The sequence below is a fragment of the Primulina tabacum genome, chromosome 4, assembly GCF_025594145.1.
Source record: "Primulina tabacum isolate GXHZ01 chromosome 4, ASM2559414v2, whole genome shotgun sequence".
In the NCBI taxonomy this organism is placed as follows: domain Eukaryota; kingdom Viridiplantae; phylum Streptophyta; class Magnoliopsida; order Lamiales; family Gesneriaceae; genus Primulina; species Primulina tabacum.
This window is the reverse complement of record NC_134553.1, coordinates 7,262,902-7,290,725: the sequence shown is the minus strand read 5'-3', so window position 1 is coordinate 7,290,725 and position 27,824 is coordinate 7,262,902. Positions and strand designations below refer to the sequence as shown.

Sequence of the window (27,824 nt, the reverse complement as noted above, 5' to 3'; positions counted from 1 at the left end):
CAAAACTCAAAACATGAAACTTCTCTATCTTTGAGTTTTCTACGTTATATCCAAATTTCAAATCATTTGGACTTCATATGACCAGGCTATGTCATATTTTATTCTTTAAAATTAATTAATTATTTTTCAACTTATTTAGGAAAATGCCATCAAAATAAATTGAATATTTTTCAACTTATTTACCAAAATGTCATCAAAGCTATTTTATTTTCGGGGTCTCACAATTATAATCTCATCCAACGGGCAAGATTAGATGTAATATCATCCAACGGTCATAATACTGATGAGGTTGTAGATAACACAATCTAATTCAACGGACGGATTGTAGATAAGTCAATCTCATCCAACAATCATATTTTTTGATAAATTATTATATAATGCGACGAAATATCCTAGATTCTCACACCACATTCTACGCTCTCACAAACTTGAAAATGAATTCTCAATTCCAATTTCACGCACCATCCTCTAGTTCATCTTCATTGTCTGATAATGAAGATGAAACACATATTAATTGGATGGATGATTTTGAGAATTTGGATAATGCACGAAATGCAATATAGAATATTGTAGCACAAGATCAACAGTTGGTTGCTACCTACATTATCCACCAAGAGCAAGAAGTCACACACGGAGGTTCAATACCAGGTCATATAGTAATTCACCGTGATCGAGAAATTGCCGACCGTAATCTGTTCAACGATTACTTTGCCGATAACCCAAGATATAATGAAGCAATGTTCCGACGGAGATTTCGAATGTCTCAAAATTTTTTTCTTCGTATAGTTGATGAAGTAAAGAATCATGATATTTACTTCACACAAAAAAGTGATAGTATGGGGCGTCTCGGGCTATCGACTATTCAAAAAACAACTGTTGCTTTGCGAATTTTAGCTTGTGCATTAACCGCGGATGCTACGATATGAATATATCAAAATTGGAGAGTCCACTGCAATTCAATGCATGCAACGCTTTTGTCGAGCCATGGTGGAAGTTTTTGCTGAGCGATACTTGAGATCTCCTACTGCCAATGATGTTGCCAGGTTACTTCATATTGGTAAATAACGCGGATTCCCTGGAATATTGGGAAGTCTTGATTGCATGCATTGGAAGTGGAAAAATTGTCCAACGGCTTGGGACGGGTCAATATGCAAGTCGTAGTGGTTCTCCAACAATAATTTTAGAAGCAGTAACTGACTACGACCTTTGGATATGACATGCATATTTTGGTAAGCCCGGATCCAATAAATGTTTTGGGATCGTACAATCTATTTTTCAACATCGCACAAGGTATTGCCCCTCGAGCTCATTATAGAATTGGAGGAAAAGAATATGATACATGATATTACTTGGCTGATGGTATTTATCCTAAATGGTCAACTATTTACAATCTATCCACGATCCACACGGTCCAAAAAAAAATATTTTGCAATGAAACAAGAGTCCTGTAGAAAAGACGTGGAGCGTGCATTTGGTGTTCTCCAATCTCGATTTGCGATTGTGGCATCTCCAGCACGTGCTTGGAAGAAACATCATTTACATGATATAATGATAGCATGTATTATAATGCACAATATGATTATCGAAGATGAACGTGACCTTAGCGCACCAATTGAAGATATGAGAGAAGCACCAACTCCGGATGTAGAAATGGTTGTCGATGAGAATATCAGATTTCAAGAATTGATCGCTCGATATAAAAGGATAAAAGACAAAGACGTCACTATGCACTACGAAATGCTTTAATTGATCATTTGTGGGAGAAATATAGTTGTTCAGATGTTTGAATTTGGATTCATATTAAGTTCTAAAAATAAATTATCTGTATTAAAATTATGTCAATTTTAATAATGAAGCATTTGTATTAATTCGTATTATAAATATTAGAGTTAATATATATAAGAATCAAATAAATAAATTTAACTATTAATAAAAATAAAATTATAATTACAATACTAATGTTAACATTAATTATAATTATATTGTTAAATTTATAAATAAACAATAAACAAAAAGAATATTCTAGGAATATACTTTTTAGTGTAAAATTTGAAAGTAAATGAGTTGGAGATGAATATTATATTTGGTGCAGGAAACTGCACTATTTTGGTGCAAAAACTACACCAATAGATTTATGGATGGGAGATGGTCTAAGCTCCGGTCCAAAACTGTCGGGAAGGAGGCGGGTTTAGCCCTGGATCAATAAGATATTTTAAAAATAAATATAATTATTATATCATAAATTATGTCCATCTTTTTTAAATAACTTAATATATTTATTACATTAAAATAATATTTATGTATATTAAATTTTTTTATTCAATATTCTTGGACAGAGCAGAGGCATGGACCTCAAGACATACACAGGCGCAAGGATGAGATCTCATGTGTTTGCCGACTTGTACAAAGAATGGGTGTGGGACCTTTGTGTTTCTTGTCCTTTTTTTTCAACATTTTTCAAAGAAAATAAATCTATGAAGATCGACATGCAGATTACATTTTTTAGTGTCGAATAAATTAAATAAAATAATTTATTTCTGCTTTTTTATGTCATGTTTCTGATTTTTTGGACTCATAATTCGATTATTTATTTGCGATATGTGTTATGCTAGTTAATCAAAATATATTTGATTATGTCAATTTTGTATATATATTTCTGAAAAAAAATTACAATTCGAACTATAAAAATGTTTCCTTCAGTCGAAATGCAATTTTTCTTTTTCACTCATAAACATTATTTTTATTTTAAATAAAATAATTAGAAGTTCGCGAACAATTTTTATGAAAATATTTCTATGTTGTGAACTTAACTGACTATTAGTATTAATAATAGGTCTCTTGTGAGACTGATTTCACATATCTTTATCTATAAGACGGGTCAATCATGTTCATACTTATAATAAATTTTGTATAAAAAATAATATTTTTCATACTGTGACTCAAATAAGATATTTGTCTCACAATACTGACTCATGATACAGTCTCACATAAAATTTTATATAGTAGTACCGATCGTTCGTACACATTATATGTATACAATTTAAATCTTCCGTGCATAAAGTTCTTGGTATTACATAAATTTTTATGTAAAAAATGAAGAGATAATACGTAAATAAAAAATTTATGGGTGATTTAATTTTTGGTAAGAACTTTTTGGACATGGTCTTTTTTTTATTTTTTTATTTTGTCATACCAATAAATTAATATGATGAGATTTTCTCGGCCCGCGTGCATCTCTATTTATGTTTTTGGTTTCTTTTTTCTTTGAAGAATATTCCTCACTATTTTATCATAATAATTGATTTCTTTAGATTTCTACCATTCACACTCGAAATTTAGAGGCAAAAGAAGGCCCCTCGTATCAAATCCCACTAGTAAAAAATATTTAGTTTATTTCTTTGCTAAACCCTACATCTGAAAATTATTATTAAAAAACAGACGCGAGAGTGCTTTGATGTAGCGTGTCTGCTAATCCCATTCTATAAAAATATTCCGATGAACTTGCGTGGGACATGCTGTCTTTGGCCTATCTAGACATTATTAAGATTAGGGTCAATGTCGGAATCTGGCTACTTCTGATCTAGTACTGATTATTGTAAATTTCTTTTCCATAATTATAAAAGATAATTTTAGTTTAGAAGATTAAACCGTTCTTGTTTTATCAAAAATTATTTTTTTAAATTACATAATAGTGCAAACATTACGTTTTAATCGGTGTTATATTGATGATAACTTTTACATTCCAGCAGTAAAAATTCTATACAAAATTTAAGAATTTTTTTGAATTTAAATATAAAAAAACACTGTTAATTTGAGTATATCGTCCCCTATCCACCAACATAATTTGGCTAGAATGTAGCCACGTCTTTGATTCATGATAGTCCATTATCCAATCCATAGCTGGGGTTCGTATACATGTCCCCCACATCCCCTCGCCTATTTTTAAATTCTTGTTGGCTTATTATATTAAAATGAATAATAATATGTACAAGGTGCGAATATTCATGTTTCTACTTTTTTTCATCAATTTTTTTATGTGCATCTTGAAATATAATTTTTTTTTTAATACCTTAATTTAGAGGTGGAGGAGTCGAACCCGAGCTTTAATAAGATAGAAACCAGGTGAGATCATTGGGCTAAAATCTGGTTTCTTGAAATATAAAATTATAAACAATTTATAAGCTAATGGACATAAGCTCATCCCCAAAACTCTGGTTTAGCCTCCAATTTGTTTTCAAATAAAGCACCATACACAACAAGTCATCTCTAATCCATCCAATTCAAATTTTACTCTAAATATATATTCTTATAATATTGTTTATTATTTTATTTACAAGAATAATATTGATGAATTTTACAATCAATCTTCACCTTCGATCGAATTTCTGCAAAACAACAACTATCATTATAGCATTAGCATCGTAGTACATATGATAATAATAACGGATTTTTTTTCTAGAAATAGTTACTCTTAGACGTTATTTTGAAATGATAAGTATCTTGTGAGATAGTTTCACATATTTTTATTCGTGAGACATGTCAACCCTTCTCATATTTACAATAAAAATTATATATTTTTTTATAAATTACTAAATAGAATATTTGTATTATAAAATTACCATATGAAACTGTTTCACATGTTTTTTTTTTTTTATGATTTTAAAATTCATCCCAAACCTCTCCCCTCATTAATATATTAAAATGTTATCTCTTTTTAGGACATTTAAATTTTGGGCGAACGAGGATCGTTGATAATCGGTATATGGCAACATTAAGCAAGTTTCCTACTTACATTTTTTTGGTGGCACATTGTTAAAATGATTGGCGTGAGTGACATTTCTTATTGCACATCATGTTGTACCTTTTTTTTATTATTATCATTGAACATGTGGTGCCTTTCAATATAATGTGAACGCTGAAACGAACGGTCCCTCCTTGGTCTCACATGATTTGAACATATATATGTCTATCAATTGTGTTTATTTTTATGTTTACGGTTGAAATGACATTCAGTGAGTCGACGATAAATTTATCTTATCCAATAAATAAGTGTAGACGATGAACGTGAAAATAAATATAAATGATTGTTGACATATCAAAATTATATATAAATTGTGATGGATTGGCCATAATTCCGTATACATACACTCAATGACTACTTCATTGACGTTACCTTCAAATTATGGCTAATCCATCGCAATATATTTACGAAGACACTCAATGTCAATGACTACTTTGCCGTTCCCTTGAGGTTGTGGCTAATCCATCACAATCGCTCGGCATACGCTTTTATTGGCACTTACTTTTAGTTGAAAAATGATCGTGACGAGTTTTAATTAGATTTCCAAATTATTGATTCTAATTGCAATGATCTGTAAATTTACTCAAAAGGGTTGCAATCACTTTTGTTAGGGCCCCGACTAAATCTGTCCGTGACTTTTAACTACATCTTAATGTGTAATCAATTATAAAACTATCACTGTATAATAAAATATTTATTTTTTTATTAGTAGTTTTTTATTCGATAATGAAAAATATAAATTAATGTAAGCCATTTAAAATATATATATATATATATATAAGCAATGGAAACAATTGCTTTTTGAAGTATTAATTAAACGATCGCCACGAGACCTAGATATATAGACTCTAAACCATGACGTTTAACTAACTATTTAAAGTACCTCATGGATTGAATGGATCAACTTAATTTATTCAAAAGATTTAACTACACGTGAGTCGTGCTTAAATGTAAAATATGAGAAAGACAACACGAAAAGTGTCAATGAATTGGAGATAATAAAATATTAAAGGTTGGAAATGTTTCTTGATGATTTGAAAACATGATTTTCTTTTAGCCACATATTTTTTTAAAAAATAATAATAATACATAGAACTCCATATGTATAAAGAGCACAATGGTCTCACGAATCTTTATCTGTGAGACACTGTCAACCCTACCGATATTCACAATAAAAAGTAATACTCTTAGCATAAAAAGTAATACTTTTTAATAATGACCCAAATAAAAGATCTGTCGTAGGACCGTCTCACATAGTTTTTGTCATGCATACAAATGACAATTTCTTGTTGCAAAGAAAAATAAATAAATAAATACACAAACACAAGATTAGTGCACATATAGTTGGCAAAAAAGCAAGGGCGATAAATTAGTACATTGTAGCGCTCATATTGTGGCAAAGAATAAAAGCTACGAAGTTCCCACGTATGATTTAGATAAATAATGTATACTTTTCCAAAATCCTAAGTCTAAAGTAGGTTTTTGGGACAAAGAAAAAGTTTGCGTGAAATTAAGGCGAACTTGAAAGGGATGAATTAGAAATTTATGTGTTTTGATTATAATTTTTATTTTAATCAATAAAACAATATATTAATTAATCTTATATTCATATATTATTTATTAATATATTAATTACACAAAATAAAATGGATTTAAAATTACATCGTGATTTTGTGAATTTGAAATTTTTCTTAATTAACGTGAGACACTATATACACGTGCAAATTAAATTTATTTGAAATTTACGATCACAGTTTTTCTAAAACAACGGATATACACTTAAAATCTATGAATTTGAAATATATATATCCAATTGCAATATGAGAGATTACACATTGTCAAATAGTAGAGCCAACTTCTTGTAATTCGTATGTGTGTGTATATATATATATCATATTATCGATGTTCACATTATCATATACGGTAGCTGTACAATATATCAAAATTATAAGTGTGCATCAATTGTATATCACTCAGTTATTACATGTGATGAAACATAAAAAATATCATATAAAATAATTAAGTGATACTTCATCGATATTTATATAAATATGTACGATAATAATGCGACATATCAAAAAATATATATATATATATATATATATATAATTTTTAGTTGAAAGATTAACTAATTGTCCCTTCAAAACTACGAAACGATAGTTAAGTATTAATTGTGTATTAATGAAGTCCTACTACACGTGTAAACTTTATCACACGCATGAAAACGGTAGGACAATTTCTGACAAAGGCCGCCTATACGAGGGGACAGCGGATACACCCGCCCGCACTCTCTCAGCTCCTTTGACTGCCATTTACTCACTTCATCAGACCCCTTTTCGTCATTTCGCTCACCCCACCTGCCCTATAAAACCTAACCCCTCCATTTTCATTCTCCATACTCACCACTCCAACAGCTATATTTACACCCACGAAACACCTCCACTCTGCGTCTAAAGAAGCTTCTAATTCTGCCTCTCGAGCGTGCTTGAAGCAAGATAATCTAAAGGAAGAATGGGGTTTCCGGTGGGATACACTGACCTATTTCTCCCCAAATTGCTTGTCTACGTGCTAATGCTTCTCGGATTCATGAGGAGATTTCTGTACGCCGTGTTCTCTGTTCTGGGGCTTAGGGATTTCCTGGAGCCGGAATCCGGGTCCTACTTTTCGAGGGACGAAAACGGATCGGAGCTGCCGCGGTCTGTATCTGCGGCACTGATCCGTGAGCTTCTGCCGGTGGTGATGTTCTCGGATTTGGAGGAGATGGATCCACCGGAGAACTGCGCGGTCTGCTTGTACGAATTCAGAGCGGAGGATGAGATCCGACGGCTGACGAACTGCAGACACATATTCCACCGGAGCTGTGTGGACCGTTGGATGGACCACGATCAGAAGACGTGCCCCCTCTGCCGTACTCAGTTCATACCGGAGGATATGCAGGAGAGTTTCAACGAGAGGCTGTGGTTGGCTTCTGGGATTTCTGAATTTTACGGCGACTATTCCCCGATTACTTCGGGTTTATAGCAGTCTTTTCTCTTCACTCTCACTTTTAATTTGTACGTTGATGTAAATAATACAAAAATATATGTAGATTCGGGGAAATTAAAGAAAGAAGGTAATATTTGTCAAGTGTTTAGTTTTGTTTCCCTTGATTTTTCTTCAAGGTTGGTCAATTAGGCCATGACTCGAAGCGAAGCAACAACGCACCAGGGTAGATTTGAGTTTTAGTTCAACGTGAAATGAAATCTTTAAAAAAAACATTACATTATCTTGCATTCCCATCACTAAATTCGTCTTGAATAGTCACGGATCTATCCCGTGACATGAAATATGTAGATTTCAATATATGTAATCTCGTTTTAAGGTTTTGAAACGAAGTGTCGAGTTGGGGGACATAACAATTCCGGCCCTGCCAGTTGAATTTTTAACCAAACTGATTATTGTACTCCGATCAATTCGATGCAGATGCTTTTTAGGTATTCTACATATTGAATCCTAAAGATATAATAATAATAATTTCGTTAGTTGGGTTCTTTATTATATTTCCCTTCTCTTATTAATTTATTTTTGTGCACTGCGAAATGGCTCAGAAGGGTTTCAGAAGAAAGATTGAAATTGTACCACAACATGGGCCTACTGAATGAAAACTTTGCAACGGTTAAGCCGGATCTTGTCCTCCCCTTTAATTACTTTCATTATGCGATGCATTGGATTTACATGGTTATTTTTTTATGTCTGAGCTGTTTACTTTTACTCTCCAACAGTTTTATGAATGTAACATCTGAAAACCAGTGGATGCAATAGAATTGTACATCCGAGCTCCACCAACCAATGGATAACCTCCATTTACTATTTTGAATATCCCACGTTTGTTGTCGGGTGCAAATATCAATTAAATGGTAAAATCTATTCGGCCACGTTTGGTTGGAAGGATAAGATAAACTAATGATTAGTATATAAATGATAAAGAAAATAATTGTGGTAGGATTGTAATATATGATGTAAAATAATATTATGTTTGGTAAGATTTTTAAGTGTAGGATAATTTTGAATTTTTTGATGAAAAGACAAAATTGCCCTTTCCCTACGCGGCGGCGACGACGACAGTCGCGGCGGTGGCCGGCCGGCCGGAAATGGTCGGCCGGAAACGGCTGACGGGGGCGTCGGCCGGAAAAATCGGCCGGCGACGGAAATGGTCGGCCGGCGGTCCGTGGCGGTCGGCCGGCGGTCCGTGGCGGTCGGCCGGCGGTCCGTGGCGGTCGGCCGGCGGTCCGTGGCGGTCGGCCGGTGGTCGGCCGACGGCGATCGTGGCGGCGGCGGTCGGTGGCGGAAAGTGGTGGTGAGTTTGAATATAATAGAAGGGTAAAATTGGAAAAATAAGAGGTATTAAGAGTTGGATAAATAATCTTAGGGGGTGAGGAGGTATTATTTTAACCTACCTAATATAACCTAATCATTCATAAGAGGGATTGACTTGGTTAAATAATCACGCGTACCAAACAGCTGACTAGGCAGGATAAAAAAAATAATCCCGCCTAATCACGCGTACCAAACGCTCCCTTCGTGTAATAATTGTCGTTAATAGATAGTATGATCTACTATATTAACTTAAAATATTTGAGATATACAATTAATTTTAACTGTAGGTTTGGTAAAACGACAACGTTCGGTCTTATAATTGAGTCAATGTCGTTAGTTCAATTCTTATTAATTGCAATAAGTGTATCTATTGAGAGATGCAATAATTGTCTATACTGTCATAGCGATTAAACCGTGACTCTTGAGCTAATATACGATTTAAAATATTTTATTTGCATTATTATTAAATGTTATAATTTTTGGTAAAATGGTAAATCTTCGGTTTGTCTTACATTTATGATCCACCAAGTGTGACACAATATCAACCTATTAGCGTGCTATTTACTGATAAATTTTGTTCGTAAGCGGTCAATCATGCTTGTTGTGTATATGTGATATTATGACAAGATTTGAGCATTCATCCTCCACGTGTAACATTAAAAGAAATTAACAATATCATTTACAGTGCATTAACACGGAAAAAATGAAACACCAGCGATCGATCACATATCATTATCAGCCTAAACGTGCACGTTGCTATGGTTTTAAAAATGGTTAATGAAGCCCATTAAGAGCCACGTTGGCTGCGGAACTAAAATTGTTCGATTCATATACAATTCTATGTTACTTTAAACACATTTCTTTGCGTACGGTTCGGTGTGCTAAGTCTTCTAGATATCTAATGGAACATGTACACTACCAAAAAAAAACTTTAAGTTACATTAGCGACAGTTTTTAAATTTTCGTTGCTAAATGAGTAACGGGTTTTTAAATACCTTTGCGACGGTTCATTAGCGACAGTTTTTAAAACGGCCAATAAATTAAATTTATCCTTGGTTTTAACAAAATCGTGACCAAATTATCACGGTATTTTAAAACCGTGACCAAATTAGTGACGGAATCATACAAACAATCGCTAAAATTAGAGACGGAATTTGAATTGAAATTCCGTCTCAAAATTAACGACGAAATATCAAAACCGTTGTATTAATTACATAGCGACGATTTTAGTCAATAATTCTGTTGCTAATTGCGAAGATAAAATTTACCCTAGGTTTAGTCACAAATTTGTATTTTGAAAATCAGATTCAAAATAGCGACGACGATTTTTCAAAAAACCGTCGCTAATCGCTTATATACACACCCATTCTATTTCATTTTTTCAGCGTTTTTCACATTTTCTCTCTAATATGGACGATTTTTTTCCTCTCTCTCTCAAATTTTTCGAATTTTAATAACTATAACTTGTTTTTTTGTTTAAATTTGCAGATCTGGCTTTGAGGACTTGAATGTCCTATTTGGAAGAGCAAATACGTCTACTGGCCGCTGCATGTCTCAAAGAGCCTCGATGCAGACACCCTTGCAGCCATACGACAATGTCTTCCACCCACGCAGCTCCTCCCACAACGGTCGTTTCACAGCAGGAGGATCACACACCGGCCTTTTTGTCACCAAATCATCACAGGAGTGTACATCCTTATATGGGCGCGGTTACTCACAGCAGTATATCAGATCATCACATGACTTTGACGGTCTCTAACTTTTTTTTTTGGTAGTGGTAAGCGTGTCCGGAATAAACTTTGATCTAAATTCAAGACTTCGGTGTAAGCTTGTACAACAAGTCATCAACAATAATGGTTTTAAATGTTTTGATTGAATTAAAATAATGAAATAGAGTAACTTAATTAGCTAATCCACATCAGCCAAGCAAGACAGCAGCTGGGCAGCCTCCTGAATTTCTCCACTTCCAATTATCATAGCAATGATAGAAAATATGCAAGCAACTTGTTGGAGGCAGAACATGAAACCCTAGAAATAAAAATTCTACAGCTGACAAAATTGGATGTGGACAACACAGACTGTGTTAATACATTCGATGTCAATTTGTGCGTATAAAATCCGGAGTAGGGTTGCTTGTGATTGAACCACCGAGAAGAGAGATTACGATGATGCAATTATCACATTGTGTTGTCTGTATGTTGAATTCATTGCAGCAAAAACCTGGTGGAAGCTACTGAATTTCCAAAGCATAAGAAAACCTGAAATGGCATTTCATTGTTTTGCCAAGGTTTAATAATCAGCAACAGGGTTATCAGTAGCACAAAAGGCATATAGAATAATCAGACAAACATTTTCCATGAAATTAGATTATACATCATCATATTTTCATTTCATCTGAGTCTCTGACAAGAAGTAATCCCAGTTACAATGTTCAAACGACAAAGTTGTAAGAATATTGGAATAAAAGGGAATTGAATAGTAAAAAAACTTGACATACATTTCAAAATGAATATACATAACCACTAACATGAGAAGTGGGATATTTCTTAGAGGCAACAATGGCAAGCAGGAATATTGAAAAGGGAAAAGAATGTGACAACTATAAATACTGACAATATCATCAAAAAGCCAGGATAAAGAGTTAAAGAGAGATGACTACAAAAGAGACTATTAAAACTCTCTGATAAAGAATAAAGTCCAGGATGGAATCCAAATTATCATATCTGATATTTTGAGCATCTAGCATGGAGGGAATTTAGTCCATTAATATGCGGGTACCTGTAGATTTCAAACGATTGGAAAGCTCCAAACAATTGCGAATATTGAAAAAAATTTGTCACAATGGCAAGGAAAAAGATTGAATTAGAAACTAAGAACATTTATTCCTCCTTCAAGGAAAAGGGATTACCAACTGAAAGCATTGTGAGAAGTTAAAAAGAAAGAAACTCGACCCAAAAATCATGAACATCAACGTCAATTTAATTTACCTCAGTGGCAAGGCAAAATTCAGGGCAACGACTCTCGGCACAACGACCGCTGCAAGGCATATAGCCTGCACAGCACACATACCTGTGACAAACACCAACAAACTAATTCAATTCCCAGAAAGTAGGTCTCGCTACAGGCTAGAAGAGAAGATAAGACTTTAATCACCTGGACATGTCATTGTAAAGTGCTCTTTTCCGAAGCATATACGACACACAGGGTCCACTGCAATTCAATAGCTCAAATATATCGCAATTGTACTTAAAACTTTCAGCAAACTGATTATTAGAATTGCAACCAAACCTTTTTTCCACCACATTGATCAGCAACACAGGCATAGTTCTAAATATTTTCTTCATTGAATTCTTACATATATTCCAATAGTTGTCCATGAAAAAAACCCACAACAATAAAATTATTCATGCAGACAAGCTTATAGAAGTACTTCCGCAGCAAAACTATTTATCATGTCCATATCTCTTAAAGCATATTGAATTTGAAAACATCTGAATACTTCGTCTCCAACTCCTATATTCAAAAACTAAGGAGCAAAATCTGTGTCCACTGCAACAAAGACAACAGATAGCGTCTAGACTTGTTAGTGATGATCACTCAAGTGATCTAGTCACAACCAACAGATTTCCCCTTAGTTTTCATTTATTGTAAGCAAATAGATACTTTGTCCTTAATTCAAGGCCTTCCAAGTCCACCTTTTCATATTTAGATGCTAAAAAATTATGTGACAGATTAAGTTGCCTGAAATCATCAAGGGACTCATAGAACATCTCCAGCAAGGCTACTTAGGACTTCATTCTAAATTGTATAACAATACTTTACTACCATAATATCTTTAAGACTGGATCAACCTATTTCAAAGTAAATACACAGCAAATCTTACAACACATTTTTAAACATCACATGATTACGCTTAATATAGTAAAAAAAGAATTAGAGTTTTATAATCGATCTAATGTTCAACTACAAGATATCACTTTGTTATCTAGAATTTAGCTTTAAGTGCATTGGTTTCAATTAGCGACGGTGGTATACATCTTCAAGATGGAGACAAAATTTGTTAAAATGTTTCAAAAGTTCAATGTTGTACTTGTCAATCAAATCAACTGTTTTCCATCCAATATATCCAATATACATGAAACTGAATTAAATAATAGCTTGGAGCCGATAGCATTGAGGTGAAGTCCAGATATTATGATAGAACCTTACACTAAGCTAGATTCCAAGGTTGACCATGCGAGAGCTACTAGATATTTGAGCAAATCTAATGATTTTAGGAAAAAAATTCACGAGTTCTAACTGACCTATCCGCTCTTAGATTTGAATCAAAACTTGCAAGCAAATACTTATTGTTTGTGGTATTCAAAAATGAGAGGAGAAGCAAGAAGAAAAACAAAAATTAATGGCTTGTAGAGGCAAAAGTTGAACACTTTTTCCTTAAGAAGAATTTGCCCCTCACAATGTGCTAGAGGTTTGTGGCAATCTTCTCCCAAGATACAACTACAACACTTGAATAATGAGCACTCAAATATTCAAGTTCTATCACAAGAAATGAAGGAACTCTCTCTTGAAGAAGAAGGAAGAAGACAATATGCAAAATGATGTTATGATATGTGTAAAGTGTTTTTGATTTTCAAATAATCAATCATTTAATGTTTTTCATGTAAAAGACATAATCTTTCATTCATAGGGGGTGTCCCTTGGCCATTGTAACTGATCACAATCATCAAACAATGCCAAAGAAATGAAAAAATATCAGAAAAAGTCGAAGGGACGCGTCTGTGCGCAGGCGCACGCGCGCTGTCGAGCAACGCTCGGCAGTGGGCAGCGCCTGCCGAGAGCGCTCGGCAGGCGCGCGGGGTAATCAAATATGAGAGGATAAGCAAGAAGAAAACAAAGAAATGGCTTTGTAGAGGCAAGTGTTGAACACTTTCTCCTTAAGAAGAATTTGCCCCTCACAATGTGCTAGAGGTTGGTGGCAATCTTCTCCCAAGATACAACTACAACTCTTGACTAATGAGCACTCAAATATTCAAGTTCTATCACAAGGAAATGAAGAAAATCTCTCTTGTTGAAGAAGGAAGAAGACAATATGCATATGATGTAATCTATTTTAATAAGTTCAGGACTACCCCAAAACTTGTGGGGGGAAGCAATACTATCGGCTAACCACATCCTGAACAAGATACCCCACAAGAAAAATGACACCTTATGAATTGTGGAAAGGTCACAAACCTTCCTACAAGTATCTCAAAGTGTGGGGGTGTCTAGCTAAGGTTGAAATACCAAAGCCTAAACAAGAGCGAATTGGACCAAAGACGGTCGACTGCATATTCATTGGATATGCACATAATAGTAGTGCCTATAGGTTTATAGTGCACAAATCTGAAAATACAGAAATGAATACGGGCATGACAATTGAGTCAAGAAATGCAGTATTCTTTGAAAACATATTTCCTTGTAAAGAAAGGAAAGAAAATGGTTCTAGCAAGCGAAAACTTGAGATGTAGCATGAAGGTCAAGTACCTACACATGATCCAACTCTAAATGAAGATGCTATACCATTGGAAGGCTCTTCAAAAGAGCAAAAGCCAAAAAGAAGCAAAAGAGCTAGAATCTCAAAGTCCTTTGATCCAGACTTCCATACTTTTATGTTGGAAAATGAACTAAAGAACATACAAGATGCTCTGGCTAGCCCTGAAACTCCTTATTGGAAAGAAGCCATCAACTCTGAAATGGATTCTATTTTGCAAAATCATACTTGGGAACTAGTGGATCTTCCACCAGGTACCAAGCCATTGGGATGCAAATGGATATTGAAAAAGAAAATGAGAGTTGATGGAAGTATTGAAAAATACAAAGTCAGGCTTGTGGCCAAAGGCTATAGACAAAGAGAAGGTCATGATTTCTTCGACACGTATTCACCAGTTTCAAGAATAACATCCATTCGGGTGTTCATTGCTATTGCAGCTTTGCATAACCTTGAGATACATCAAATGGATGTCAAAACGGCATTATTAAATGGTGAACTTGAAGAAGAAATATATATGGAGCAACCTGAAGGCTTCATTGTTAAAGGACAAGAAAGAAAGGTATGTCATTTAATTAAGTCACTATACGGACTTAAACAAGCGCCCAAGCAGTGGCACGAAAAATTTGACAAGTTAGTAATGTCAAATGAATTTAAGATTAATGAGTGTGACAAATGTGTTTACATTAAAGGCACTCGAGACTCTTATGTGATAGTATGTCTATATGTGGATGACATGCTAATAATGGGGAATAGCCAATAGTTGATCAAGGCTACAAAGAAAATGTTGACAAAACATTTTGATATGAAAGATATGGGTATTGCTGACGTAATTCTAGGGATTAAAATCTTTAGAATTCCAGAAGCAATAGTCCTATCTCAATCTCATTATGTAGAAATAGTGTTAAAGAAGTTTAACGCTTATGACTCTAACCCAGTAAAAACGCCTTTGGACGTGAATGTCCATTTAGCGAAGAATCGTGGAGAACCAGTTTCTCAACTGGAATACTCCAAAATTATTGGAAGCCTTATGTACATCACTAATTGTACTAGACCTGACATCGCCTGTGCGGTTAACAAGTTAAGTTGGTTTACAAGTAATCCCAGTGATGCACACTGGAAGGCGTTGACAAGGGTTCTTAGATATTTAAAGCACACCTCAGAATATGGACTAAACTACACAAGGTATCCTGCAGTACTTGAAGGATACTGTGATGCAAATTGGATTTCTGATACCAATGACTCCAAATCCACCAGCGGCTATGTATTTAGCATTGGTGGAGGAGCAGTCTCTTGGAGGTCATCGAAACAAACTTGCATTGCTATATCTACCATGGAATCGGAGTTCATAGCGCTAGATAAAGCTGCAGAAGAAGCGGAATGGCTTCGCAACTTTCTAGAGGACATTCCATGTTGGACAAGTCCAGTGCCAGAAATCTTGATACATTGCGACAGTCAGTCGGTAATTGCAAGGGCACAAAACAGTATGTACAATGGCAAGTCTCGACACATTCGTCGAAAACATAATACTATGCGACAGTTGATCTCTAATGGAGTTATATCTATTGATTATATTAAATCAAAGGATAACTTAGCGGATCCGCTTACAAAAGCATTAAATAGAGATCAAATGTACTGTCTGTCAAGAGGAATGGGTTTAAAACCTACCAAATAAAGTTTTCATAGTGACAACCCAACCTTGTAGATTGGAGATCTCAAGATCTTGGTTCAATGGGACAACTAAATTATGAGAACTTGAGGAATCACTCCTCATTCCTAAGACGATGAGTGAAGTTGCCTACAAAGGTAGTGAGGTTAAGTATTGTACTTTTAATGATTCCGTAGCTTACAAAATCGGGGTAAGTAGGATACCCTTTTACAATGAGATCACCTATGTACGTGTGAGGACGGGCCGCCTCGATGAAACACGTATGAAGCCAAGATGTGTTCCATGGCCAAAACGGACACAACCGATAACACAAAATGAAAATGGAAGAAAGGTTATCATGTGGGTACAGTTGTCTGGGTTTACATGAACCGTCAAGAAGTTCAAGACATCACGTTCATTTCGTGGCCTAGTAAATCCGATTGTATTCCACTAGGGCAGGTTCAAAGCCAAAAGCTACCTCTCCTGATGTGATAATTTTTCGTATATACTCTCTCTTATGCATCACGAGCATTCATGCATTAATTTCATTCATGTGGGGGAATTGTTGGAATTTTGATGGCTTAATGAATGAAAATTAAGCAAATAAATCAATGTGTTTGATTTGGAAAAATTCGAAACGAAGAACGAAGCTTAATGAACGAATATTAAGTTCGATGGTTCTGAATAAACTCAAGAAGAGTTCATCAAATGTTGAAAGAAACTTAAACGAGTAGTCGAAACGTGTAAGGGACGAAAATCGGAAAAAAAAAATTGCGTGTACAGTAGCCGGCACGCACCCGCGCGCGGGTGCGCGCACCTGACAGTCGCGCGGGTGCACGCGCCTGCCGAGAGCTGCCGAGCAGCTGCTCGGCAGCGCGCTCACGCGCCTGCGCAGGCGTGCGCACAGACGCGTCCCTTTGACTTTTTCTGACATTTTTTCATTTCTTTGGCATTGTTTGATGATTGTGATCAGTTACAATGGCCAAGAGACACCCCCTATGAATGAAAGATCATGTATTTTACATGAAAAACATTAAATGATTGATTATTTGAAAATCAAAAACACTTTACATATATCATAACATCATTTTGCATATTGTCTTCTTCCTTCTTCTTCAAGAGAGAGTTCCTTCATTTTCTTGTGATAGAACTTGAATATTTGAGTGCTCATTATTCAAGTGTTGTAGTTGTATCTTGGGAGAAGATTGCCACAAACCTCTAGCACATTGTGAGAGGCAAATTCTTCTTAAGGAAAAAGTGTCCAACACTTGCCTCTACAAGCCATTAATTTTTGTTTTTCTTCTTAGTTTCTCCTCTCATTTTTGAATACCACGAACAACAATATTTAATGCGCGAATTAAAAACTTAAAATGAAACTTATCACCATCTTCCAAACAGCAATACAGAAAATGCATAAAACCTAAAAGAGCTCGTGCTTACCACCAAAACGACATGCAACAATCTGCGAAATATGGAAACAAAGAAAAAGAACAATTAATTAAATACAAAAGAAAGCTGAGTAAAGTGTAATCTTTTATACATAAAAATGATATACATGCGTATACATATACTTACAAGGAGGATCATTTTGCATGGTGCGCATAAGATCGGTGTGCCAGAGGTTCCTATAGTTCTGGCGGTGCTGCATCTTGTCCACGTGAGCCTGCGACGCCATTTCTCACTTCTCCTCCTACGGAAATTTTGAAGAAAAAAGAAAAATTGGAAACTAATTGGATACAAAACTTGCAAGATTTGGAATTTCAATGGAAGAAGACGAAGATATTAAAAGTGCGTGGCGTCGATGCTTGCAAAGCGAAGAAACAATTCAGAGAACCAAGTCAACAAAAGATAGACTGGCACCAGATAACAGTAGACCAGGACAAGGACCGGTTGTAACCCGAACCCGAATCAAAACTGTCCGTGGTCAATAAATGGTTAAATGGTCAACGAGTTTAACCCGAAATTGTCCTAAGATGGTTTGGTTATAATTTACGAGTGTAAAATCCTTTGACTCACTGGTTGGATGAGTTCTCCCGGAAAATCGATTGTTCTTAATTTTATTATTATTTTAAATCAACGACAATGATAAACCGATCAAGTAGTAGTTGAAGAACAATGATGATGTCACCATTTGTCAACTCGTCGTTTGATAATTTATTTTTTTATTGACTTTGAAATCAACAACCACGTCGTTGCGTAATGATCGACATGTCGGGTCGACAGATCGACCGAAAATTTAACGCGACATATCGAGAAAAAATTATTTGGCAGAAATTGGTATGGATAGTTTTCGAACTCAAATTCCGACATTCTATTTTCAATTAGATAATTATTCTCAATTTTTTGAATTTAATTTAAAGAAGAAACGACTAAATTTTGTGCGGTTGAACAAATATTCTTTCAGTTTGAGTGATAAATTATTTTTTGAAAATTGGTTTTTTATATGTGCAAATTTTTCTATTAACGTATCACACAAAATATACTCAAACACACACTTCAAAAAATAGGCGTTGAACAAAAAAATTTAATTTAAAGAATTTGCTACTTTAAATAATAAAGTTTCTTTGTTTTATGGAATTTGGAGTGATCGTTGATAAAGTTTTTCATATCTGAGTATTACATGTCATTGGATCGATAGTTTTTGAAACATTCAAAAAATATTGCTCGCATATAGATATTTTAATGAACAACACATGACATAAATATTTCTCAACTTATATTTGTTATATTAGAATAATATAGTCTAACTTCTCAAGTTTTTTCATTTTTTTTTTGTAATGCTAGTTCAAATGCTTCAAGTATTAGTGAGTTTTTCAAATATGTAAATCATCACTAAGTTATAAGTTTCTTCATACTAGTTGTAATATCATATTTTAAATCCGTGTGTTCAAGATGTAAAAAAATTTAGAATCACATATTCAATCATTAGTACCACAATTCATTATCTATTGACACATTCTCAAATTATGAAAAAATTGGGCAAATTTTTCAAATTAAATGGTATGAGACCTAAATGGTTTGCATGAGACGTTCTAACTCATTGAAATTCAACATATAGATTGTTATTGTCGTCTTTTGAATATAAATATTTATTATGTATATTTTTCATCAACATGTTCAAACTTGTGATATTTATTTGTTTTCAAATCTCCGCAACATATGCATTAGTATTTGTAAAGTTTTAAAAGTTTTTAATTATATTAGTGACCAATTATCCGGTGTTTATTATCCTACTTTTTATTTGATTTTAACACATTGTTGCAATATTGTATGCATTTTTAGTGAACATATTTAAATATAGTAATAATGCTTTAGATCAATGTATTTATGTCATTAAAGCAAAACAATAAAAATATTTTTTAGAAATTCTTGAAATATTTTTATATGTTTTTGTTTTAGATCCTAAACTTAAATTAGACACTTTATATGATACTCTTGTTCCACATCTTAAAAATGAAAGATTTAAAATTAGTTTATAATTAATTACAATAGACTTCTATAGCTACTTGGGTTAATCATTTTCGTAAAGCGAGGACGAATACGAAGTAGTTGCTATAGGGGCCCATTGTACAGTCACGCAGGCACAGGCCCGGACTCTCCCACATCTTAAAAATGAAATATTTAAAATGAGTTTATAATTATTTACAATGGACTTTTATAAGCAATTTGAGTGAATCAATTCGTAAAGCGGGGACGAATACGAAATAGTTGCTATAGGGGCCCATTGTGCAGTCACGCAGGCGCGGACCCGGGCTCGGGGCGTGACACTTTACAAGAATATTAATATTATATTATGCTTTTTTAGATTCCACTATAGAAACGCTTCCATCTAACTCATTGATTTTGTTTAAAATTAGAACTCGTTTATAAGATATTTATAATAAATATAATATCAAACATAGTAGATAAATTGTTCCACGTGAACCAAAATCTTATACCACTAATAATATCGTTTCTAAACTTATTAAAACACAATTTTTATTAAGTTAACAGACGAAACGTCCACGAAAATCCTCATGTTCTAGTCAGGAACTTGAAAATTAATTGACCACTTATTTTGATTTTAGTTATGTAGATGAGCAAACTTTCGACATATTACTGATGGTGGTCGCAAAAAAAGTAGGATACCCAATTTTTTTTATAATGACAAAAGAAATTCTTGCTTGTTCTATTTCAGCGGTTGCATATAAGCAAAATTTTAGTATTGAGAGAAACACAGTGGATGAGAGACATTCGAACTTAAGGCAAAAAAAAAATTTGAAAATCCGATATTTGCTCAATGATTTGTTAAATGCCGCAAGTTGATCACGTCATATTAAAAATGATGAAGAAGATCAAGATGGAACTGAGAGAAAATCAAGAATAATGACACGAGGAAATGCGAGTGATTGAGTTTCCCAACTCGACGGGTTCAACCTGGACCTAGACTGAAACCGGCCCATGGCTATAACAGTCAGTTTGTATTAGAAGTTTGACTTTTAAATGATGGTTATTTTTCATCTAATTTCTTCATTCAAGTTTATCCAAATGTGGGGCCTTAATTGGATTTGGTGCAATATGAAAAACTATTTTTTTTTTAAATATACAATTACAGTCTCAACACCTCGTTCTTTTATTATGATATTGCTATCACTAGGTCAAAAAATATGTAACAAGTAGATGTGTTATGTCTCGTGATTTATATTTCTTGAATCATCATGTCTTGATATGATTTAAAGATCTCTGACGAGCCGAGTGGAATCGAATCGAGTCAACTTTAGGCATGCAATTATGTACTTATTTCGATTGACATTTTCAATCTTTTTAGTTTCCAGGGCTTCTTTGTCAAGTCTTACAATCCATGGGCCTATGTCTTGGAGGGGTTTATTTTCCAGTATTTGGGCCCATATCAGAGGCGTGTAGGGATGACAAAGGGGTAGGATGGGGAAATGTTTGTCATTCTCATCCATGTCCCGAAATTCCATCTCCGCCTCGATCCCAAAACCGTGGAGATCAAATCCTCATCTCCATGCTCATCTCTGTTCAAAAACATTAATGAGGCAAGACGGAGGCGGGTTCGGAGATTCATCAAACCAAAATTTATTATTATCTGTTATTATTAGTGATAATATTATTATTAATATTTTTAAAAATAATATATTTTATTATTATTATTTTCGAAATGGATTCGGAGATAGAGATAGTATCATATGTCCACCCCGAAATTTTCCAAGATTTTAAAAAATCTCTGAACCTGAACACTGAAAAATCGGAAATCCCTATCCCGTTTCAGGTTTTTACCGCCCCGAAACAAGTGAAGATTTGGTTTGGGCAACTAAACATATTCGGGATTTGTAATATTATCGTTTCTTCGGCTTATTTTCTGACGTTGGCCCGTTAATATGATACGATATTGTAAAACCAAATTGAAAAATGGATTGCTAACTGTGACGGGCCGGACAGTCGGCGCGAAAAGAGTGAAATTCAATTGCCTGAGCCATTTTCCGTCGGAATGAACCAATTTAATTTTATATTCAATTATTTTTAAAGTGATTACTAAATTAAAAAATTATTTTTAAAGTGATTACTAAATTAAAAAATAATTGGTTTTTCAGTTTTATTCCATTATTCCTTTCCCATTGGAATACTTAAAATGAACGTGTTCACTTTAATTTGTAGCCGTAGGGATTTAAAATCGTTTCATTTATCTATAATCCGTGATATATTATATAGAGATTAGCTTATTTTTCATGGATATTTATTTATAATTTAAAGAAAGAAATTGACCTTTAATTCATGCAATTTCCATTCCATAAAATGATTTCTTCCATATATTCCGACAAGTAGCACTTGTTGTCACGTTTGTTAGCGTTCATTTATTATTAGTAAAAATACAAAAGTAAATGCAAATTTATATTATATCACACTTGATCTTTTAATTAACAAATTCTAATCTTCCTATTAAAAAAAACCAAATTCACCATTTTCACTTCTCCTTTTTGTTTGGCATATAATGTGAGGAAAATAAAGATGGGTGATGACCTAATTTAATTTCTTAAAGCCCTAAATTTCTCACAAAGGTCAATCGTTCAATTTGATTATTCAACCTATTATTGAAGCTCAAATTAGTTACAAAAGCCTAAACCCATTACGTGCTCATGAAAACTCTATAAATAAGAGAGGACTCTCATTATTCAAGGTACATTCTTATAGTTTTATGCTTAAACTCTTTAGCTTTCAGAAAACATCTTTAAATTATTTTCTTATTTGAGCATCAGATTGTTTACGTTGGATAAACCTCGACGCCTCTGACATTTGTTTGTGATGCAGATGATAACCCACAAAATTTTCTTTCTATCGGCTACTTGGACCCATTTACGAGCTAACTGAAGCATCAGTCTACGATTATTTGGATATGTTTACGAGCTTGCAAAGTAGTCAGGATAATTACATTCTTTGGCTACATCAAAAACCCCTCAAGAAAATACAGAAACAATTGTATGTGACTAAAAGATAATGTTCGAGCTAACAAATATGAGGAGAAAAAAGGTTGAATACGAAAATATTCACATCATTAGCAAGTATTTATAGCTATCATGCACATTCTTGTACGTAGTTCTTATGACAATTATATTATATTTTATGTTTGAGCACAATAATTAATGATGATGATTAGAACTTAATAAATTCAATCGTATATAATCTTATAGTGGAACCATTTTAAATATACGTGCTATCAAAAAGGTTAAAGCACAACTCCCGTTATTTCTTTTTGTTAACCATCCCAAAGAAAAATGCAATACCGAGTGTTCGGGGAAAAATATATATTCTTTATATGATCAAGAAGACCAATGTATTTATAAGAGATAATATAATGATGAACATGTTTTATCGCTCGGTTGCTACTTATGGCAAGATGACTGTTCGTGTTCTGCTCTCTGACACTGTCATATTTGACAATCCAGACTGTCTCTGATCTGGTCACATCATTCCTATGTGCTTTGAATAATATGTCAATGATGTCGAAGTATAGTAACAACTGAACGCTGAAAACAAGGTCATCATTATTTTTTTCTTCTTTAAATACCCAGATTTACTTGATCATATAAAGACAAAATATTTTTCCACGAGCACTCAACATAAATATATTGCAATATTTTCTTTTGCAAGAAACACTTGACTGACTTGAGTGTTAGAATGATTATGTCGAAAAATTTCTCGGCGCCTCACTAACGTTCATTGTTCTCTGATTGTGTAGATTGTTCAGTCTGGAAACTACCAACCTGGTCTCCCATGTTCCAGATCTCTCATGTTCCCGGAGAAGAATTCAACCGATTAAAAAAAATGCTCACTTAGCTCACCCTATATACCCAACCACCTTCACTTCTTGATATAAATACAATGATTTTCTCTTGTTCCAACTTCTAAAACTCTCTATTTTCTTTTCAATTTTTAAAAAATAATAACTACGAATAATGGTAATATATATATATTTTCTAATACTTCAGAATTTATCTTCCGATTTGGAACTCCCCCTTATGCATCAGAATCGATTCCACGATATCAACTCCACAAAGTTAGATTTTTAATCTTTAAAATGTAACGCTTAGGTTTATCACAATATTGTAGTTCACCCATTTTCATTAAATTTATTTGGCTAATGAATTCCATGGTTTGGGCACCACATTACTTTTTTTTCATACACCCAATGATTTAGGGATACGTTTCTTATGAAACGATATCACAGATCTTTATTTGTGAGACGGGTCAGTCATGTCCATATTTACAATAAAAATTAAATATTATTTTTTATTGGTGATCTAAATATAAGATATATCTAATATAATTGATCAATGAGACTGTTTGGTAAGAATTTTTGTAATGATTTCAATATAAAATCTATGTGATATTTTGTCAATTACTGTACCAATAAACCAATGACATGAAGAATTCAACCAAATTAGACAGCTGGATTCATAATATTTTCTATATTATATCTCGATGGAATATCAAGAAACAAAGTGACCTTCTTTTGAGGTGGTAAGGTGGGTCCAAATAAGATTTTGAAAACCATCCAAATATAAAGCAGGCACCTCAATCTTTGTATGGGCCAATCGTGAGATAGTTTCTCTAATATTTACGTAAAGAGAAAGAGACCCACCAATGATCACAGAGAATAAAGCCCATTATTTTGTTCGAGAAATTAAACTAGTTAAAAATAAATAAATAAAGGAAAACCCACATTAAATCCTAGCTAGTGGATGGGTGCGTGTAGTGTTACGCTTGTGAAATGTCCCCGTCACCTCATCTCTACGAAGCTGTCAACATCCATCGCTTCTCGACACCAAATTACAGCCTGGCTTCTGCATATTTGCACATGAATATGTGCTTATTAAACTAATAAAACATATCTGAAGGATCATTCGTAGATTTTTTTGGGAACTAATTATTTGCAGATTTCAAGTGTTTCCTTTGAATTGACTCCAAATTTCTCATAATGGTATTTGGAAAATAAATTTCGAAACAAGAATTTCTGAAAGGAATGCTACAATAATCTTCTCAATTAATTACATCCCTTTTTAGGCTTTTTTAAATAAACTCTCAAGTTGATGAAGCATCGAGTATATCTTGTTGTTTACCATGCAAAGCCTCTCATCCTAAACAAACTAACATTATTCAATTCAACTCAGACGCAATACCTCGAAGTCTGGGTAACTGAATTGCCACCCCTTGAATAGTTTATAGGGCAAAATTTTTGAATAGTTTATCGGGCGTCATAATATTTTTCGAAGCAATATTTCTAGAATGAGTTAACCATGTCGATTGAATCTTCTGGACCTGTGGTATGTTCCATGTTCCTATCGGTCCGTTGATATAGAATAGGCTAGACATGAATCAGAAATTGAGGATAATAACATTGATAGGCCAAATGCGCCATAATAAAAGGTTAAGGTTTGGATATTAGAGAATGAGTTGACGCACAAAGGCATGCACACAAACCTGTTCACTCAATTAGTAGAGTCAATAATTAAAGATACACTAAAGTTAGGGTTGGTCCACAAGTATATCTACTACATACATATATATAAATATATATATATATATATATATTATATATATATTACAGGAGTTTGAGGCAATAATCTGGCTTCATGTATTCCATCTCAGATCAATGCACGCCAACTGATTGTAGTTTCTTGGCTGCACGGATAAATTCCAAAATCACTTGTACCTCGTCCACTTGCTGTTGGATCATAAATGGCAATGCGTTAGAGTTCACAACTTTATAGTATTCAAAAAACTTTTTGTACGTGATTGTACTTGCACCAAGACCCAGATATTTAGATGTAAAAACTGTATCTTTGTGAAAACTTACGGTTAATTTTGATTTTTTTTCATTAGATGATAGCACTGATTCATCTAATAGGTTAGAATGTGCGTGTGTGGGCAAGTGTGGAGATTGAATGCAGATGAGGGGACCTGTGAAGAAAAATGCTGCTGGACGGAGTTAACTAGTTGTTCCTTCGTAGGGTTAGGACTAACATTTGCCTGCATACGCAGATTGGGAAACTTGAAAACTAAGCAAACTTCAGGGATGAACGATATGAAAATGGAGATAAGAAGACACCCACAAGATGGAAGCTTCGCCAGTATCTCCACAATGATCCAGTTCCAAGCTTCGCCAAATTAACTCTCTAATCAACCCAAAAGGAAAAAAGTAGGCATCAGCCTTGACAATTAAAAGTGAAAGTGCTCTTTTACCATTAAATCAAATGATGGTTACATCCGTCATACTGTTATTCACGTTATCTTATCCCATCGTAAGTAACCTGCTGGTCTTTAGTGTATATAGAACAGAAAGGATCTCATGATATGAACATGCATATTAGTGAACGTAAAGGAACACTGTTACGAAAAATCAGACTAAAATATTGGGAACAACCGGAATTTAAAAAAAAAACCACATATAGCACTCTCTCAGCAGTATTTAACCAAGAACCTGACATCTAAGGCATGAATGTCATCATCTCACTAAAATAATTGAAGTATCAACGATGCATTTTCACCAGACATGTCAGGTTATTAATCTTCACAAGGAAAAGAATACAGTTCAGTTCCATCGTCACCTTTGACAACAAGAACTTAGTCTCAGAATTTTAATTGCAAGATACACTGCACTGAATTTTTAAATATTTTGTCAAATTTCAATTAACAGAAAAGAAAAACTTGCGCACCGTTTATGAAGTTTCTAAACTGAAGATATTTAATTTGGTTTTCGACAAAGCATTAAAACAAACAATATTGATAAAATCAGACGTACTAATCATAAATACTTCAAAGGACATCTACTTTGCTTGTGCTTACCAATTGAGTTGCATCACATTTGTATTGAACATCTCTGCAACTGCTACGACTCATTGATTTTGTGCATGCAGATGGAGACCATGGCCGGCTATACCGAACTCTGGGCTTGCTTATCTTTCCGAAATGAAAACCAGAAGCTGTTCAAAGGATTGCAGGATATTGAAAAAGGATGGAAGAATAATATTTTGTTCAGGAAATTATTATACTAATATGTATAAAAAAAACAGAACCACATTCTACGAGGCAAGTGGTAAACATACCGAAACGATGATGGTCCTTTTCACCAATATCAGAGCAGCTGCTAGAATCATCAAAATCATAATCATCGTCGTCCTCATTCCCAGTAGGAGGTTCTAACACACTCAAAGCATTCCTTTGGAGCTTGACCTCGACCCCATTCTTCAAAACCTGGTTCATCATGTCAATAACAACATTAGTAAACGAATCAAAGGACGAGGACAGATGAAGCAGAGAAGAAACTTAACAATGAAAAAAGAAAATAATATTTTCAAAGAACAAAGCTGGACAGAAGTAGTTATTGCTTTCTTTCAGTGGCGCTTAAAAGCGGACTGAATAAAAGGAAACCAACATCTTTCAGTTAAACATTCCCAGTTGCGCACAGCATTTCGCACGTCTAATCTATTAGCAATTGAAATGGGCTATTTGCCATTTTTAGAGACGTAATACAAGTGAACTATTTTTTTATTTATAAAGAACGCTAGTTTCCTTCTCATTCCAGAGGAAAAACGAAAGAAGAAGTTGTTAATAATTAGGATAATATCATTTGTAAGATGGTGAAATATACCAGCCAATGCCAACCACCAAGGCCAACAGCCTTCTTGACAACGCCTTGCAAACCTACCAACACACTCTTCGTTCTGTTATTGCCTGTCACAATAACCTTAGTATGCCTTGGTAGAACTGACAGCTCTTCATCTCCACTTTCCTCGCGGAAAGGCGACAAAACCCGCGAAGGGCATAATCCCGTGTCCAGCATCTCACTCATGATCACGCGTGATTAATTAGTAGCAAACGTGAATAAACAAAAAGCTTTAGTCTTGATTATCAGTTACAGCTACGGCTCTGTATATCATGTAAGCCTTCTCTATTCATAATCTTAATCAAGATATTGAGAGGAAATTAAC

General features: G+C 34.1%; 2 protein-coding genes and 1 pseudogene across 2 annotated transcripts; 1 reads left to right on the top strand and 2 right to left on the bottom strand.

The window, feature by feature from the left end:
- Positions 1-7,187: 7,187 nt before the first annotated feature.
- LOC142542894 (brassinosteroid-responsive RING protein 1-like) lies at positions 7,188-7,927 on the top strand. Its single transcript, XM_075649792.1, has one exon. The coding sequence runs from the start codon at positions 7,313-7,315 to the stop codon at positions 7,820-7,822; it is 510 nt and encodes a 169-aa protein (XP_075505907.1). The 5' UTR covers positions 7,188-7,312; the 3' UTR covers positions 7,823-7,927.
- A 3,138-nt stretch (positions 7,928-11,065) lies between these two features.
- On the bottom strand, positions 11,066-18,262 carry LOC142541779 (uncharacterized; annotated as a pseudogene).
- A 6,946-nt stretch (positions 18,263-25,208) lies between these two features.
- On the bottom strand, positions 25,209-27,723 carry LOC142542891 (uncharacterized). The gene is made up of 6 exons (XM_075649791.1): positions 27,485-27,723; positions 26,940-27,087; positions 26,680-26,816; positions 25,947-26,009; positions 25,795-25,863; positions 25,209-25,558 (listed from the first exon to the last, which is right to left on the bottom strand). The coding sequence occupies exons 1-6, from the start codon at positions 27,683-27,685 to the stop codon at positions 25,484-25,486; spliced, it is 693 nt and encodes a 230-aa protein (XP_075505906.1). The 5' UTR covers positions 27,686-27,723; the 3' UTR covers positions 25,209-25,483.
- Between the last annotated feature and the right edge of the window lie 101 nt (positions 27,724-27,824).

Bases quoted from the DNA above. Each gene is read 5' to 3' on its own strand.
- LOC142542894 (XM_075649792.1), top strand. From the start codon at position 7,313: ATGGGGTTTCCGGTGGGATACACTGACCTATTTCTCCCCAAATTGCTT.
- LOC142542891 (XM_075649791.1), bottom strand. From the start codon at position 27,685: ATGAGTGAGATGCTGGACACGGGATTATGCCCTTCGCGGGTTTTGTCG. The intron at 26,010-26,679 runs GTAAGCACAAGC...TGGGTTGATTAG, and splicing joins AATGTGATGCAACTCAATTG to AGAGTTAATTTGGCGAAGCT. The intron at 25,559-25,794 runs GTCCCCTCATCT...ATGATCCAACAG, and splicing joins AGCAGCATTTTTCTTCACAG to CAAGTGGACGAGGTACAAGT.